General features: G+C 40.9%; 1 protein-coding gene across 4 annotated transcripts in view; it reads left to right on the top strand.

Annotated features, from left to right (window-relative positions):
- Positions 1–19,247, top strand: part of ARHGEF28 (Rho guanine nucleotide exchange factor 28) — a 305,207-nt gene that overhangs the window by 159,956 nt on the left and 126,004 nt on the right. For all 4 annotated transcript variants that reach the window (XM_089686171.1, XM_089686172.1, XM_089686173.1 and 1 more), the window contains 2 exons: positions 16,363–16,493; positions 18,447–18,742. In XM_089686171.1, coding sequence (XP_089542297.1) covers positions 16,363–16,493; positions 18,447–18,742 — 427 coding nt within the window. The remainder of the gene's footprint in view (positions 1–16,362; positions 16,494–18,446; positions 18,743–19,247) is intronic.

Below are 19,247 nucleotides of genomic sequence, written 5' to 3'. Positions count from 1 at the left end.
AAGTGGAAGGAATAGTGCCCTGTCGTTGGTGAAGTGGAAGGAATAGTGCCACGTCGTTGGTGAAGAGGAAGGACTAATGCCCCATGGTTGGTGAAGTGGGAGGACTAATGCCCCATGGTTGGTGAAATGGGAGGACTAATGCCCCATCGTTGGTGAAGTGGGAGGACTAATGCCCCATCGTTGGTGAAGTGGGAGGACTAATGCCCCATCGTTGGTGAAGTGGGAGGACTAATGCCCCATCGTTGGTGAAGTGGGAGGACTAATGCCCCATCGTTGGTGAAGTGGGAGGACTAATGCCCCATCATTGGTGAAGTGGGAGGACTAATGCCCCGTCGTTGGTGAAGTGGAAGGAATAGTGCCCTGTCGTTGGTGAAGTGGAAGGAATAGTGCCACGTCGTTGGTGAAGAGGAAGGACTAATGCCCCATGGTTGGTGAAGTGGGAGGACTAATGCCCCATGGTTGGTGAAATGGGAGGACTAATGCCCCATCGTTGGTGAAGTGGGAGGACTAATGCCCCATCGTTGGTGAAGTGAAAGGAATAATGCCCCATTGTTGATATCAGAGGGAGGAATAGGGCCCCAAGGGCTGGATAAAGGAAAGCAAAGGGATGTAGTTTGACGACTACAGGCTTAGAACAAGTAAGAAAGGTGACTGGCAGGATTGACCAGGTACTTCGAATGGAAGAAGTACATGAAAATTATAAGGACTGTGATTTATCCAGTGACGTAAATGTGAATATTAAGGGTATATTGTAAATATTTAGGGTAACATACACATTAATCCTTTTTTAAGTGTGTATGTTATATTCCATCCAATATAACAAATATATGTCCTTTTAATCAAACCAGATGGTAGAGCACAGCAATACATACTACGGTTGTTAGTTGAGTCCCGTGGCAGCTGCACGCTAAGGAGTTAATTAGTGTCTTGCTCTTGCAGAGATATAATTATGTAAAATGGAACCCTGCTCGGGAAATCTCTCTGGCTATTGTATCCTCAATCTTCATGATTGTTTTAGATGTAAACCCTGGTTTAATTGTGAATAATGCCATGGAGTAATAGCTAGTCTTTATTTGGTCTAATCCTCTTTGTGCCACAAACAACAAGCGGAGGAGGCCAGGAGGTGGGATGGGGGAGGCCATTCACAGTTACACCAAGTTGGTAAAACTCTGCCAGATGTTTTGTGGATTTCTCCCGTTTTATGAGCTTGCGTCATTCATCTGATTGCAGTTCCTGTGAAAGACTTAACGTTGACTTCCTAACTAGTAAATACACAGAGCGGAGTCAGTGATTCCAGATTTCCCTTTTCTCTTTTCATCTCCTGTACAATCTAATGGGAGCTGTGTCTATCTTATGGAAGAGGTGAAGAACTTGGCTAAGGTGTTTAAACTGGCCACATAAACTTAATTTCATTTTATGAGCAAAATCCTTCCCATTAAAAAAAAAAAAAAAAAAAAAAAAAAAATACAAAAAACATTTGAACCTTAAAGTGTTAAAGTGTTACTAAACCCACAACAGTAAAACCAGTCTGTATATGCAGTAAAGCATGCTTGTTATACTCACTGTGGAACCTAAGGGGTTAATTCTACTCATTGTGCAAAAAGGATGTTTGATCCTGTCTTCTCTGAGACCACATTCACACCTGAATGTAGCGTTTTTGTACATTTTTTTTATTCATGGTTGCGAACATTTGTTTCAGGCTTTTTGAGTTTTGGCATTTTTATATTCCCCAGTAGAGAAAAATTAGACTGGTGACATCATTTGTTGCCAAGTTTTTCCATGCCAGAAAAACGCATGACAAAATGCACTAAAGCGCATGAAAGTGCATGATTTGCACGTTTCCATGAATTTCTATGGAAATGAAAACATGCCAAACACTCATCAATCTACCCGAATGGAGCTACAAAAGTAGCTCCAAAATGTTTTTTTGACCTTCAGGCATTCTGTTTCAGGTGACTTGGAGTGGAGATGTGAACCATCTCCACAGAGTAATATTGATTTTTGATGAGCTTCGAGCTACAAAATGCTCCACAGTCCCAAATCCATCTGCTGATAACAGAACTTTGGGGGCAAGCTGCACATGCCCAGTTTGGCGTGTGTGGCTAGAGAGGGTTTTTTTTTCTTGGGAGAGTGCATGTGATCAGGACAGAGCCAATCAGCACTGTCCAGACAGAGGGTCAGGGGTCCTGCAGCCCCATAGGACAATCAGGGCAGAATGAAAACTCCTCCTACAAGCTGTAATCCGTACTCTGCTGGACAATCATCAGTCCCAAGACTGCTCTAACTGCTGATGAGAATAGGTATTTAGCAGTTTATATTTACTAAATTAATTGCATTTCCATGTTCTGTGTACTCTGGGAGACCAGATATAGTGAATGCAGGGTTACTGTGGGAGACCAGATATAGTGAATGCAGACTCCTGGGTTTAATAACACTTTAAAGAGACTTAACAATATCCTTAGTGTCGGTTCACATATATGCGGATTGGATGCAATTCAAACAACATTGCTTCCTGTGATGCCTGTTCACATATGTCCGGTTCACTGGCATTGCGGATTGAAAAAGAGTCCTGTATGATTTCTGAGCAGTGTGGTCTGGTTTAGATGCAGATTACAGATTATTGACTTTTTGGGAACCGTTTCTAAGGCCTGGTTCACATCTATGTGTGTTGCAATCTGCTGCGGAAGACAAATTACCCTGACCCTATCCAAGAACGCAGAAGCTGAAAACAAACAGTTGTGCTCAAAAGTTTGCATACCGTGTCAGAAATTGTAAAATTTTGGCATTGATATTGAAAATATGATTGATCATTCCAAAAAATGCTCTTTTATTGAAGGACGATGATCATATGAAGCCATTTATTATCAAATAGTTGTTTGGCCTTGGTACAGACACACAAGGTGACACACACGGGTTAAAATGCCAATTAGAGGTTAATGTCTCACATCTGTGGCTTTTTAAATTGCAATTAGTGTCAGTGTATAAATAGTCAATGAGTTTGTTAGCTCTTACGTGGAAGCGCTGAGCCATGGGGATCAGAAAAGAACTGTCAAAGTCCTGTGTAACAAGGTAATGGAACTTTATAAAGATGGAAAAGGACATATAAAGATGTCCAAAGCCTTGAATATGCCAATCAGTACTGTTATATTGCTTATTAAGAAGTGGAAAGTTTGGGGATCTCTTGATACCAAGCCAGGGTCAGGTAGACCAAGAAAGATTGCAGCCATAACTGACAGAATAATTGTCTGGGATTCAAAGAAAACCCCACAGGCAACCTCAAAAGAAATACAGACTGCTCTGGAAAAAGTTGGTGTGGTTGTTTTTAAGGAGTACAATACGTTGATACTTGAACAAAAATGAGTTGTTTGGCCGAAGTGCCAGAAAGAAGCTTTTACTGCACCAATGCCACAAAAAAGCCCGGTTACAATATGCCTGACAACACCTTGACATGCCTAACCGGGCCTTCTTGTGTCATTGATGCAGTAAAGGCTTCTTTCTGGCACCTCGACCATGCAGTTCATTTTTGTTCAAGTGTCATCATATTGTGCTCCTTCAAACCAACCACACTGTCTTTTTCCAGAGCAGCCTGTACTTTTCTTGTGGTTACCTATGGGTTTCCCTTTGTATCTCAAACAATTCTTCTGGCAGTTGTGGCTGCAATCTTTTTTGGTATACCTGACCTTGGCTTGGTATCAAGAGATCTCCAAACTTTCTACTTCTTAATAGGTGATTTAACAGTACTGATTGGCATATTCAAGGCTTTGGACATCTTTATATGTCCTTTTCCATCTTTATAAAGTTCCATTACCTTGTTACACAGGACTTTCAACAGTTCTTTTCTGATCCCCATGGCTCAGTATCTAGCCCATCCAATGCTTCCACATAAGCGGTAACAAACTCATTGACTATTTATACATTGACACTAATTGCAATTTAAAAAGCCACAGATGTGAGACATTAACCTCTAATTGGCATTTTAACCCATATGTGTCACCTTGTGTGTCTGTACCAAGGCCAAACATTCCAGGGTATGTAAACTTTTGATCATGGCCATTTAGGTGATTTCTGTTATTATGATTTAAAAGGAGCCAAAAAACTATTTGATAATAAATGGCTTCATATGATCATCATCCTTCAATAAAAGAGCATTTTTTGGCATGATCAGTCATATTTTCAATATCAATGCCAACATTTCACAATTTCTGCCAGGGTATGTCAACTTTTGAGCACAACTGTAGATGTTAAATGGACAGTAGTAGTTTCTGCAAAACGCAAAAAGCACTAAAAAACACTTAGGTGTGAACCAGGCCATAACTGTATATGTCATCAATTCTTTACAGGATAAAATCCTTACCTGACTCTGATGTAAACCTGTCCTGAACCTGATCCATAGACCTGCTTGTAGGTTAATTGGATCCTGTCTAACTTGGCCCTAGTATATGTATGTATGAATGTATGTGAGTTAGGGACTGATGTGAATGTGTACAATATATATGTGTAAAGCGCTGCGTAAATTGATGGCGCTATAAAAGTACCTGAAATAAATAAATAATGTAAACCTGACCTGAACTGGTCAAGTACTGTATCAATTAGCTGTGAAACCTGAGATTCAATCTGTACCGCACATGTGTGAATCAGGTCTATGTGTGGTACTGATTGAAGATCAGGTTTCACAGCTAATTGATACAATAGTTCTTCACGGATTCAGATCAGGCTTACATCAGGTTCAGGATAGGATCAGCTCAGGATTTTATCCTGTTCACACATGTCAGGTTTAGAAACGGTTCCCCTAGAGGTCAATGGCCTGTAATTTGCACCTGAACACACTGTATAAAGCTGAAAAAATATAAAGTCAGCAGCTACAAAAACTGTAGCTGCTGACTTTTAAAATACAGTCACTTACCTGTCCCTCGGTCCAGCAGTGTCCTCACCACCGCTGGTTTCACCGGCCATCTTCTCTCCCTGACGCCGGCATCTTCAGTGTGGGCACCCAGCTGTGACAGCTTGCGACTTCACAGCCGTGTGCCCACTGCGCATGCACGAGAAGCACTGCGCTTTGTGAATGGCCCCATAGTCTTCTGAGACCTGTCACGTGTCCCACAAGACTACGGGGAGGACAACTTTTGCTTCCGATCGACTCGGCGATCACAGCAAAAGTGGGAGCGGGTACCTGTCAAACTCGGGTACCCGCTTCCCCCCGCTCCCCAAAGGTGCCAATCCTTAATGGGGAGTGGGGGACAAAGGCTTAAAGCGGAACTTCCCCTTTCGGGTGGAGCTCCGCTTTAATTTACATTATCCCTTCTCTTTCTGTATATAGATGATGGCACTGCAATTATTTTAAATTCTCAACTGGACCACACTGCTCAGAAATATGACACTGCTCAGAAATATGAAGTTGTCCTCCATATTCACAAGGCAGATATTTTCTTTATTTCTAAAATTGAAGCTTATTCTGCCTATATTTTACCTTCCCCAGTTCCTCCTTTCCATCCTCATCAACATGCTAAAGACATTTAGGCACGTGCAAAATGAAAAATTCGAAATTTCGAACGGATTCGAAAATAATTCAAATCGATTCGAAAACAATTCTAACAGATTCAATAATAATTGTAATGTTACAATCCATAATCCACAATCCATATGGGCTATATGAAGAGTTGCCTGACCATATTGAATATTTCAGCAAAATTTCCACAGTTCCTTTGTTGATCACTAGTCACATCACCATAGCGCAGTTCATAATTTTTTGGAAAGTATTTGTCTTTTCTAATCTATTCTATTATTTTCTATTATATTCTAATGTATTCTGTTCAAATTCATTCTGTTCAAAATTCTAATTTCAGAAGACATGTATATTCCTTCTATTTTATTGTATAGTTTTTCTATTCTATTCTATTCTATTCCTTGATTCTCTATTCTAATCTTTCCTATTCTATTCTTTGATTTTCTATTCTAATCTTTTCTATTCTATTCTAATTCTATTCTGTTCCTTTATTTTCTGTTCTATTTTGCTCTGTTTTATTCTAGTATTTTCTATTCTATTCTTTGATTTTCTATTGAAATATTTTCTATTCTATTCTAATTGATTCAATTCTTTTCTATTCCTTTATTTTCTGTTCTAATCTTTTCTCTTCTTTTCTATACTATTCTTTGATTCTCTATTTTAATCTTTTCTATTATATCCTAATTGATTCTATTATTTTGTATTCCTTTATTGTCTATTCTAATCTTTTCTATTCTTTTCTATTCTATTCTTTGATTTTCTATTCTAATATTTTCTATTCTATTCTAATGGATTCTATTATTTTCTGTTCTTTTACTATTCTATTTTGTTCTGTTTTACTCTTTTGTTTTCTAACTGTTCTTTTTTCCTCTATTCTTTTCTATTCTATTCTTTTATTTTCTATTCTATTTTGTTCTGTTTCTTTATTTTCTGTTCTATTTTATTCTATTCTTGTTTTCTAATACAAATTGGTTTTTGCATTTGTTTTCAAATTTATTTTCGAATGTGTTTTCGAATTTGAATCGATTCAAATGTTGGCAGAATTTAGTTTAGTTGTTTCAGATTAATTTAAATTTATTACTATTCTAATTCGGAATTTGGATACATCCGAATCTCCAAATAATGGAAAATTCGTCTGAATTTCGATTCGAAATGCATATGTCTAATGACATTATTTAAAGTTGTTCTAAAGACTTAAAATTATACTAACCACACACTGCTTAATTTACATTATCCCTTCTCTTTCTGTATGTGGATGATGAAACTCTAATTATTTTAAATTCTGGACTGGACCACAATGCTCAGAAATCATATATTACTCTTTTTTTTTTAAACCACACTGAATCTGCACTGGCAGTGCACTGGACATATGTGAACTGGCACCATAGGAAGCCTTGTTGTTTTACATGTCATGCAGATTAGATGCAGTTCAAACCGCATCCAATCTGCATAATTATGTGATTGAGCACTTAGTCTCCAAAATAATCCATACACATCAACTACTTAATGGCCCTGTAATCTGTTTTTTCTGAAATTGTTTCTTACTGTGGTTCAGTGTTTGTCTGCCTCCCTGTAACATCCTCCTCGAGCTCTCAAAGCTCTTATATGCCTCTCACTGTTTGTTTGGAATGAGCAATGCATGTTAGTTGCGATCATGTGCACTGCTCTATGCAGGTGAAAATAAGGTTAAGAAAAGCTAAAAAAGAAAACACATGCAGCCATCACATCTAGGAATTGGTAAGCTCAGGGCTGTTGTTAGAAACCATGGGGCCCCATACAGCAAACTTTACAGGGCCCCTCCACCAAATATAAAAAAAAGCAAAAAAAACCAACCCAACTTTGTTTATGAATGAACACAGTGAGTGATTGTTACCAATCACTCATTGTGTTCATTTGAGAAAGGAAGGGGCTGGTAAATGTGACATATTTACCGGACCCTTCCCCACTCTCCATCCTGAAGGATCCTATTGTGTGCTTGCGGATACCGGTGGAGAGGAGGGAAGCTGGCAACACTGTGGGGGCGCACAGGGGGGCCTGGGCAGCAGGGGGAAACGTACAGTGCACAGGGAGGGTGATGGCTATGGAGGGGGCAATTACTGGAACCTATCCCCTGTATGGCTCTCTCTGCAGCAGCTGAAAGCCAGCAAGAGGAAGAGGAGAAGAAGCCACTCTCTCTGCTTCACATCTGATTCAGCCAGCTGCCTGGGCCCCCCCGCTGGCCTGGGCTCCGTACATGAGGACTGGTGGTACCCCCTTATCCACAGTCCTGGGTAAGCTGCAATATAATGCTTGCTTTTGGGTTTAATACCGCTTTAAGTGATGCTTAATTTACATTGTTTATGCGTATGGACCTTCATCCCTTGCGGCATCTGTTACATGGGAATAAGCAACAGCTAAATGGAACAGCTAATCCCAATAGAGCATCTATTTCTGGTCGATGAGATAGCTCACCTGCCTTGTTTTCTGGTAACTCTTTAGTACAGAATTCCATTTATCAAACCTAATAGGTTGCAATAATTTAGTTTTTATTCCCCGGAATTCTTGATATGTCACGTCCATCTTTTCTTACATAAATGTCGGTAGGCGTCCATACCTTGTAGAAAGTGTTTTGGTTTGTTTGGTCTTTGCAGTTACTCAGTACTAGGAAAAGATGTGGTGAATCATTAAACTGTGATCTCATTAGGATTTGTGAGTACACATTGTTTTGTGCAGGAGGCAAAAGTGGAATCCAGTTTCCAAAGGTTTAGCTGTTGTGCAGGTGTTCTGCTGTACTGCAGAATGCACATGGAAGCAGATCAAAGACGTTGTCCTCCACATTCACAAGGCAGATGTTTTCTTTATTTTTAAAGCTGAAATTTACTCTGCTTATATTTTATCTTCCCCAGTTCCTCCTTTCCACCCTCATCAACATGCTAATGATATTATTTAAAGTGGTTCTAAAGCCTTAAAATGATACTAAACACACACTGTTTAATTTACATTATCCCTTCTCTTTCTGTATATGGATGATGGCACTGTAATTATTTTAACCCCTTCATGCCTAAATGTAAAACAAATCCTAATTCCTAAGCTCAATTTTGCAACCTTGACATGTGTTAGTAAATCTGTGAATTATACCTTGTTTGTTTCAGGACAAATTGGGATTTTATTTCAACCATTTGTAAATGGTTATGGATATCTCCTGATTTTTTTTTTTTTCTTTTTTCTTGTTAACCAAAAAAAAAAAACTTGCCCAAAATAGTAAAAAAAAACAAAACATTTTTTAAAATTTAGCTGTATGTTTTTTGTTACTACTATAACCTACCACCAAAGAACAACCCAAAATAAATAATCCTGTTAGCTTCGAGACAAATTGGGCTTTTATTTGGTGGTAAATGGTTATGGATATCTAATGATTTTTTTTTTTATTAACCAAAAAAAATCTGGCCCAAAATAGTAAAAAAAAAAACAAATTTTTTAAAATTTAGCTGTATATTTTTTGTTACTACTATAACCTACCACCAAAGAACAACCTAAAATAAAGTCTCCTGTTTGTTTCAGGACAAATTGGGCTTTCATTTGGTGGTAAATGTTTATGGATATCTCCTGATTTTTTTGTTTTAAATTTAGCTGTATATTTTGTTGTTACTACTATAACCTACCACCAAAGAACAACCCAAAATAAATTCTGCTCCTGACAATTGCAGCGATACCACATATGTGTATGTTATTTGTTGTTTGTACCCGTAGTACAGCCCAGAAACAATAGTGCGCATTTTGCTTTTTTTTTTTTTTCCTACCTAAAACACACTGACACTAATACTAATTTAAAAAAAAAATCATGCCCCAAATGTACTGACCCTGACCTTTGATCCTTACTTGACCCAAACTCTAACCCTGGCACTGACCTAGATCAAACATTGATGTAGGTATTTTTACTTTCTCTTTTCTTTTTAATATTTTTAATATTTATTTATTGCTTTTACAAACTGTTGTATGTTTTCCCTCTCTCTGAAAAGACAGAGAGATACAATGTATCTTTCTCCTCCATTCAAAGAGAGAAAACAAATGACTGATCAGAAGCTATCACAGCAATCGGGTGACCCAGAATCGGGAGTTCTGGGTACTGATCGTTCGTACAGGACCCGGGCCCACGGTGAGACCATAATCTCTGTGCTGGGAGGGCAGCGTGCTCACAACAAAAAGGGTGATACACAAATATGCAGCCCCACAGCACAAAGCCCAGTGTAGTGATGCTACATATTTGTGTTCGGTCGGATTCAAGGGGTTAAATTCTTTAAGGTATGCAACAAAACATAGCAGCATGACCTGGCAGACTATGCATAACAACATCTGATAACATCAATGTGTGAATCCCAAACAAACAATGGTACAGAAAGGCTAAGCAAAAGCCTCTGCTGGTCACATGTTCAAAATAAAAAAAGTAGCCTTTGGGATTCAGAGTAACAATAAATAATTAATATCAATACATGATTTTAAATCATCATACAAATATATATTTGAAATCAAATCTTTATTATTTTTTGGCAATAAAATGGTGTGGGTGATTTCTGCCAGTCGCAGGCTGTGTCAAGTCCCTCCAGTCTGTGTCTTAGGCTCCATGTACACAAGCCTACCCTGACCGCCGGCCACAGGAAAATGCAAATCGTGGCTACTGCGGTTTTGCCGCATTTTCACACTGTCAGTGGTCAAAATGTTCCTATCCTGAATGCGATTCTTCTGCCAAAAAACATGCCAAAAGCTCCTAAACTCGAGTTTAGGAGCTGCTCATGTACATGAAGCCTTAGGCCCCATGTACACGGGACACTTCTGAATGATGGAAGCTCACTGCTGGAAAACGTAGGTTAAAAAACATCTGTTTAGCTGCGTTTGCATAACTCGTTTTTGCGCGTTTGTGTGTTTGCGTTTAGAATCATTTTTTAAAGCTAAGCACAGGAGAACCTCCCAAATGCCCAGAATGCACTGAAAAGTGGTAAATTAACTATTTCAAACTGTTTCAGAGAAATACAGAGAGTAGAAGCAGAGACAGCAGTATGTGTTGAGATTAGCTTAGGTATGAGTTGTTCATTAACATTTCTATTGTTTCCAAGGGTGGGAAAGATGTCTGGTGGGGGGAGTCATTAAGCCCACCTGACAGGGGGTCTGCATGAGGAATTTGAGGTGTGATTGGTCATTAACATATCTTTTGTTTCCAAGGGTGGGAGAGGTCTGAGGTGTGAATTGGTCATTACGATGTGTGACAAGCTTAGTAGGAACATCCTGTTTTCAGTGTTTTGTTCATCAGAGTACCTTGAAAACGCTTTGCATGCATTTTTCATGATGAAAAAAGGCTCTAGACAGCATCGGGAACTGGAAGAGTTAAAAAAAAATTTCAGATGCAAACGCTTATAAATGCGATGTGACGCATTTAGCCGCATTTACAAGCATTTTGCGTTTGAAACGCTGATAAAATTGACTGCTGAACGCAAGTTTTCTGTGTTAAAAAAAAAAGATTGTAAACTCGAATGCCTGTAAACGACTGTAAACGAAGATGTGTACATGGACACATAGGAAACATTAGGGGGAGTTCAGGGGCTGCTGAAAAAGACGCTGAACAGCTCCTGTACGAGTGTTTATCAGCTGCAGTGTACAAGAGCACTTAGAATAACAGGGAGGTAAAGCCCTATTGTGTTTAGCTGGTTAGTGGGCATGGAGGAAGAAGGAGGGAGTGAGCTGTCTTTAACACTGAGTGTACACCAACGTGTGTAACTCTATAGTCACATGAGCGGCTCAGTGATAGGGAGGAAATGCTCCGCATAGAATCTCACTGAAAACCGAGCATGTGCAGCAGCTGCCAACATTGCTCTGCAGAATCCCTAGCTGCAGTGGGAACATGGACAGAAGGGGAAGATCAGCCAGATATTTTTGCAGAATACAGAAAACGAATCCCATAGTTACAAAGTGAGTATGCACAGCATGTAATACAGTATTTATTGATAGGTTTTTTTTTTATGATATGGGTATAATGACTCTTTACGTTTTTATACCTGAATGCATTCTCTGCAAAACTCTTTTGGCCCTATTTCTCCTGGGCATCACAGGACTGCACTTGTTCTGCACTCCTGTAATCCATATTCAGCCGACAACTGGTTAAAGTCCTACGTCGTCTGATGTCACTCAGCTAGTCCAGGCTTTGGAGAGATCCAACCAGATGCCTTGACATGCAGTTGGCTCAGCCTCTCGGCACGCCACTGAGAGCCTGGTCCAGCCACTCCCACCCCCTGCACAGCCCAACACTCAAGTTAGCGATGGAGGGGCAGAGCAGAGAGCCAGCGCCTGACAGTCACCAGCTCTCTGCTCACTGAAGACTGAGAACTGAGCATTCAGGGGTGTTTGATCACATAGTTCTCAGTGTAGAGGTGGCAGGGGACAGATTCATCATTAGACTGATGCTGCATCCACTTAGGTGAGTATGTCAATTTGTTTTTTTTTTTTCTTTCCCACATTTCTCTTTTAAAGCGGCGTTCCACCCAAAAGGGGAAGTTCTGCTTTAAAGATTGTTCCCCTGCTCCGCATTAAGGATTGGCCCCTTTGGGGAGCGGGGGCCCGAATTTGACAGGTACCCGCTTCCACTTGCGCTGCGATCACCTAGGCGATCGGAAACTGAAGTTGTCCTCCTACCTTCCTTCCCGGAAGTCTTGTGGGACACATGACAGGTCCCAGAAGATGACGGGGCCATTCAGGAAGTGCAGTGCTACTCGCGCAGTGGGCACCCAGCTGTGAAGCTGCAAGCTGGGTGCCTACACTGAAGATGCCAGCCTCCTGGAATACAGGGTGGCTGGTGAAACAGGCTGCGGCGGGGCAATGTGGGATCGTGGGACAGGTGAGTTGCTGTTTTTTAAAAGTCAGCAGCTACAGTTTTTGTAGCTGCTGACTTTAATTTTTTTACAGAGTGAGTGGAACTCCGCTTTAAGGTAAAAAACCTTCTGTATCCAAGACCCCTCCCCTTATACTTACCTGAGCCGGATCTCGATCCAGCATTGTTCACAAGAGCAACAGCTCTCTCTCTTCTCTTCCTCCTCACAGGGCAGGCCGTTGCTTCTTGCTGCTGTCAATCAAATCCTATGATGAGGGAGTGGGGCAAAGTCTGGCTGTCTATCTATGGATGCAGGCATCGTGGCTTGGAAGCAACCCCACATGAGTACCTTCCTTAGCAAGTGGATTGCTAGGGGGGGTACTGGGCAGGTGGGAAAAGCCAGGAGCACCAACGAGGGACCCCAGAAGAGGAAGACTGGGGATGCTCTGTGCAAAACCATTGCACAGAGCAGGTAACTATGACAAGTTTTTTTTCTTTTCAATTAAAAAAATTAAAGGTTTGGAATCCTTTAATAAAACCTGTCCCTTTTCATTATATACCCTATATTAGACTGAGCAATGTCATCACTATGTCTCATTGTTTCGCTATGTAATGCAGAGAGATCATAGGTGGTGGGAGGGGCTTGCAAGCTGCTGTGCCGTCTTGGTCTTGCATAGCTTTTCTGGGTCAGCAACTAGGTGTACTAAAGTCATTGGGTTAGTGTTAACAGCTAGTAAAATAGCATCTTCAGGTCAGCAATAGCATCTCCCATCTCTTGTGACTGGATTACTTTATCTTCAGGGTTACCCAGTTGTTGCTGGGTGAATGGAACTGCCATCAGGGTGTTGCATTGGTAAGCGTGACAAAAGTCTTGGTTTTGCATGGCAGTGCATATTGTGGACTTCATCTGTTAACAGCTGAAGTGTTTAAAATACTTCTATGTGTTTGAAACATATATTTGTCATATTTCATTGTTTACTATTCTTCTGTGTGTTCTTTTGTGTTAGAAGCAATTCAATACTCTAGAGATGACAAACAGAGTGCATATACAGGATTAACAAATTCTGTGGCTGAATTGTGGCTTGGACCTCTGCCTTTTGTCAGCAGAGAAATGCAGTAATCTTCCTAAAAATGCACCACTTGTTGTATCTTGTTCCTTCTTGGAAATATCTAGGTAGTCTTCCCAAACCTGAGCCAGAACTTTATTTTGGGGCCCTGGCCATGTGTTCTCCCATTTATTGGTTATCAGTAAAGCCTAATTTACAGCGCAAGTTATCATGTATATTTCATCATTCAAATCCTGAATCAACCTGGCAAAAGTAATATAACATAAAATCCAGATGATCGTGAACTAGAAAGAATCTTGCAGTGCCTGTTAAAGTCAAAGATGTAAGTTTGTATGTGATTACCTGTATCACTCATCTACACCAAATCGTTAGGTTTGAGTGCAATACGAGAGAGTATGTGTGCATTCCTGGTAATGGATTTATCTTGAAGGAAAATTTGAAGATGGTACCATTTCTGACTTTCGGACTAGGGTAGTCTCCATTGCTAGCTGGAAGCTTCAGCTTTACTAAGTAATGGCTTAGTACAAAACAAAAATTCCCTACTCCATTTTCTCTGTTAATGGCATTAACTATGAAAGTTTAATCATTTAGAACCAACTTGAACTATTTACAGCTTGGTGAACTTTTCTCCACTGTTCTTATGGTACTTGGAGGTCACTGAGCATGTTCTTTTGTCTGTAAATAGGTTCCCCATACATTTAGAAATGTCAAACACCTTAGCAAGCCAGCATGCTATTGTAGGTCAATCATGTATTAGATTTAAAAAATGCTCAAAATGGTATCAGGGTATTTGATGTTCAATCAAAATTATGTATGCCTGACTTTAATAATTTCAGAGATTTCAGTGGTTGAATGATAAAGTTGTAACCTTTTCAAATATAACCACACTGTGGCCTGCGGCTAATCATTTGGGGAGGGGGCAGGGAGTGGGGGTGGGGCATGTTCTATTTGTCACAGGCAGCCTCAGAGGCTTCAATTGGTGTAGTTTTGGCGAACTGTTTCCTGACAGTGTCTACATGGAATAGTCAGGGCCAGATTGAAAGCATCATTATTATTATTATACAGTATTTATAAAGCACCAACAGTTTGCTCAGCGCTGTACATTACAAAGGGAGACAGAACATGTGACAGTACAATAACAATACAATGTGATACACGAGGAGTTCGAGGGCCCTGCTCCTTTGAGCTTACAATCTAGGATGGACCTAGTTTTTTTTTTTTATAGAAGGTCCAAAGAGTTCCCCCTTACATCAGGGTTGCCACTGCAAACTCTGGTGTAAAGAGGCATTCTGATGTAAGGGGGTCTCTGGTCACCAGAGCCTCCCCCCCCCCCTTTCCATCAGAGTTTGCAGAGTTCCTCTTACATGAGAATCCATAGTGTTCCCCCTTACGTTAACATCGCCTCTTACATCAGAGTCTCCAGAATTCCCCTTTACATCAGAGTCTGTATAGTACCCCCTTACAGGGCAAGGGGGAACTCTGCGGACCCTGATGTAAAGGAGAACACTGCAGACTCTGGTGAACATAGACCCCCCTTACATCAGAGTTCCCCTTTACACCAGAATCCCCTCCCCTCTTCTTTGATCAGCATCCTTAAAGTGAATACACTATGGTAAGGAGGGGGACACTGATGTAAAAGGGGAATGAGGGCGGTGATATAAGGGGGAACCATTATATCAGTGTTCCCCCTTACCTTAGAGTCCCTACTCCCCCTTACATCAGTGACCCCCTACAGACTCTGTTTGGCAGATGGCAGGACAGTCTCTCTGTGGCGTGGAACTGTCAGGCACTGACCTCTGTAACAGTAAATTGGTGCAGGCCAGGGCACTGAAGGCAGGATCCTCCTCTCCTCCATCTCCCCCTCCTTGCAGTCTATTTCAAATTGGTGGAAAAGTCACCAAGTGCCATGCTGTCACCACGCAGTGTGCACATGGACCAGTGGCGCAGCCCTCTGCCCAAGCTGAAGCAGTCCAAGGTATAAATAGAGAGGTGTAAACTGAAGCAGCCTGGAGTGGGGGGAGCAGCAGCATTATATAGACTGACAGTGCACCAAGTTCACTGATCAAATATCAGTTGATATCAGAGCTGAAAATGCTCAGTGTTCCTTTCTGGGCCTATTATGGTAGGGGCCTGAAGCTGCAAATTCAATAGCCCCTATGTTAATCCATCAGTAACCAGAAACCAGCGCTCAAATCTTCTTGCTGCACTCAAAATATGGAATCTAGCACTTGCTGAGGTGCCGCCTTTGATAGATCGGGGAATCTTGGTACTAGCAGAAAATATCAAAACAGGGCGCACTCTCCTCATGCATTAAATTGATAATAAGAAAGTTATTGTAAAAATACAAATGCATACTCACAAACCAAAAAGGTCATAAAAACAGAGACAAGGAGCGTTTCGGGAGTCAAACTCCCTTCCTCAGAGCAATAGATAATAGATTATTGCTCTGAGGAAGGGAGTTCAACTCCCGAAACGCATTAGAACTTTACCCGAAGACCTCTGTTGCCCATTACTGGCATCTTTAACTCCTTGTCTCTGTTTTTATGACCTTTTTGGTTTGTGAGTATACATTTGTATTTTTATAATACATTTCTTCTTATCACGGTAATGCACGAGGAGAGTGCGCCCTGTTTTGTTCTTTTCTCCTATGTTAATCCATCCTTGATTAGAGTCATCATTTGGAAAGAGAAAATTGAGTACATATCTAAAAATGATATAATGTAAATATACATGCTTGAATGAGAACACTAATTTTCTCATTTGTTGGACATTTCTTTCCTGTGGGGCATTTCACATGCCTGTAACTCAACTCTTTTATGACTATGCCAGTTTACTAGAAGGCATATTACGCTGGATTCTTTCTGTAACTTCAGCCATTTATTGTTCTCAATGTCAGAATTCTTATGTGAATGTTATTTTTTTTTCATTTAGTAACTAGAGTGAGTTTTTAATTACAGAAAAAAGACATTCATCAGTAGATGTCTTGAAGAGGCTGAAGTACCCACCCACTATGCTTGCTGCAACCAGGCTGTCTGCCATGCTAAATGGCAATGATGAAGTTTATGCCAACTCAATGGTGGTGGATGAAGTAAGATTTGATTATATTAGCGAATATTTTCAGACAGATGATATAAGAAGAACTCTTGATAGTGTGTTGGATGTTTAAAGCAAGCTTGAACTGTAAAGTTGGGTCTACTGTAATGTATTACACCTCGGAGCTGTAAAATTTAGGTTCCCTAATGCCCCAGCGCATGTGACCTGCGTCCAGCATGTTAGGTGACATGAATCACAGGAGCTGTGCATTGTAGGAGACAACATCAGTATAGTCATCGCTGAAGATTCTGCTGACCTCAGCTCCTGGACATAAGACCTAAGCAGGTGTGGACTGACCATTTGGAAACTCGGGCACTGCCCGAGGGCCCGGGGTCAGTAGGGGGCCCCATGAGATGCCCCTGGTATCTTTTTCATAGGCTTTTTTGAGTTTGGGCAAGGACACAGGGGCCCCATGATCCCCTATTGCCTGGGGGCCCCATGAGTTGTCAGTCCACCCCTGGACCTAAGTGCAGCATTATGGGACAGGATATTTACAACCAAGAGGTCCTTTTTTATTTCTTTTTTTTTTTTTTTATTACTTTGCTCATAGCCTCCATCCACCTTGTAGGATTTAGTGCAATTATTCTGATTCAGAATACTTTATTAATCTGAACAAGGAAAATATTAAACCCAACACTTTGCTTTAAATGTAAAATTTTTTTCAGTGTGGGAAAGAGGGATGTTTATATGCAAAAAAAAAAACTGTACAAAACTAGACATCCACATGTATTCTGTTGTTTGTACCTCTTCCTTTGACCAGAGTTAGCTGTAACATTCTGGGTAAAGATAAGTGAATTTCAGCAATTTCATTCTGCCACTAGTTCGATGAAGTGCACAGCAGGATGTATTTCACTGGACAACATATAGTAAGCTAGTAAAGAGATGCAATGGTCTTCTTATTAATCCGCATTGGTACAAATTCTTCCCAGTGGAATAAAATTGCTGCAATCTTATCCACCCCTCACCACTTGTTCTTGCTTATTATGGCAGCATCTAATAATGAATGTATGTTATGTTAGAGCAGATGTCTTCAAACTACACCCTATGAGCTGAATGTGGCACTTTGCTAGCCTTTATCTGGCTCTTGGGGCACTATTCCTCTGGACGATAAAAGGCAGTATTCCTTCAGCTGATACCAGCAGTAGGAATTCATTCTTGCCACTGACACCAATAATGGGGCACTATTCCTCCCACTGACACCAATGTAGGGGCACTATTCCTCCTATTGACACCGCTGATGGGGAACTGTTTCTCCCACTGATATCAAAGATGGGAGATTATTCCTCCTACTGATGCCAAAAATGGGCACTTTTCCCCCCATTGATACCAATGATAAGGCCATATTCATCCAACTAATACCAACTAAGGGACACTCTTTCTCCTCCTATTGACCAAAGGCACTTTGCAATATATTTACTTTGACTGTCCACCAAGCCTGAAGAATTATTTATTACCACTGAGTCCAGGACGTTTACTACCCCCACTAGTCAAACTTTTCTCCCCTGCGCCCAAAGTCTGAAGGACCGTAAACTGACCCTTAAAGTTTGGAGACTCTGAGTTAGAGAAACCAGGTAGTCTTGCACCATTATCACCTCTGCATGTAAATAGCAGTGGGATCTTGCTCACAATGAAATCAAAGCTTTACCTGTTCACTGAGCAAATTAGATTACACAGTGAACTGAAATGGTAATCTATTGCAAACCCGGTTTTATCCAAAGCAATTCACGTATCCCTAATTTTGTGCAAGAGTAGCCATGCACAACTTCCATTACATTCTTACACATGACATTGAATATACATTGCCCACGATCATGCATTGTGTCAGTGATTATGCATCTTATTAAAATGTAGTTTTCTTAGTGCTGTCCTCCTTTATAAAAGTCCAGTGTCCCAGGTGGGAAAGTCAAATTTTTGCTGTTTGACTTATGTAAGCTTTTAATTCTTTTAGGCGAGTAATTCGGAGATTAACTTCATTCACTTGAACAATGCTGGCTGTGAAGTTCCTTATACAGACCAATCTGACTCCACCCCGACATCTGAGAGCTCTGTGAGAGATACCAGTCCTTCCACCTGTGCTTCCCCTGAGAATTCCCGAGCAGAGGTAAACAATGCAGACAGTGCAGACTCTCCCGCCTACATTTCGCCTTCAAGGCTTTCCACACCTGCAGGCAGTAACCGCCAGTGCCGAACGCTGGGATACAGCTCCGAGAGAAATGCAGCTTATGTGGCCTACAAGAAAAGAAGGTAAGGAAAGGGACTTCAAATTATTGTTATTGTTGTTGTTGTTATACTGGATTCATAAAGTGCCAACAGATTACTCAGTGCTTTACAATATAAAGTAGAATGCTTTATATCATTAGTACACTGCCACACCACTAAATATATAAATTGAGCATGTAAAGTTTGCTGATGGGTAGGTTGGTTTAATCCCCTCTACTGTGTTAAAGCAAAGCTCCACCCAAAAGGGGAAGTTCCGCTTTAATGCTTCGTCCCCAGCTCCCCATTAAGGATTGGCACCTTTGGGGAGTGGGTACCCAAATTTGACAGGTACCCGCTCCCACTTCCGCTGTGATCACCTAGGCTATTAGAAGCAGAAGTCGTCGTCCCCCCTCCCTCCACGTAGTCTCCTGGGACACATGACAGGTCCCAGAAAACTACAGGATCATTCACAAAGCGCAGCACTTCTCGCGCATGCGCAATGGGCACCCAGCTGTGAAGCCGCAAGCTGTCACAGCTGGGTGCCCACACT

This window comes from Staurois parvus, unplaced genomic scaffold (assembly GCF_062004578.1).
Source record: "Staurois parvus isolate SC_StPar_1 unplaced genomic scaffold, SC_StPar_1.0 ptg000392l, whole genome shotgun sequence".
Lineage (NCBI taxonomy): Eukaryota > Metazoa > Chordata > Amphibia > Anura > Ranidae > Staurois > Staurois parvus.
The sequence above is the reverse complement of the archived record's forward strand: the minus strand, read 5'-3'. Positions and strand labels throughout refer to the sequence as shown.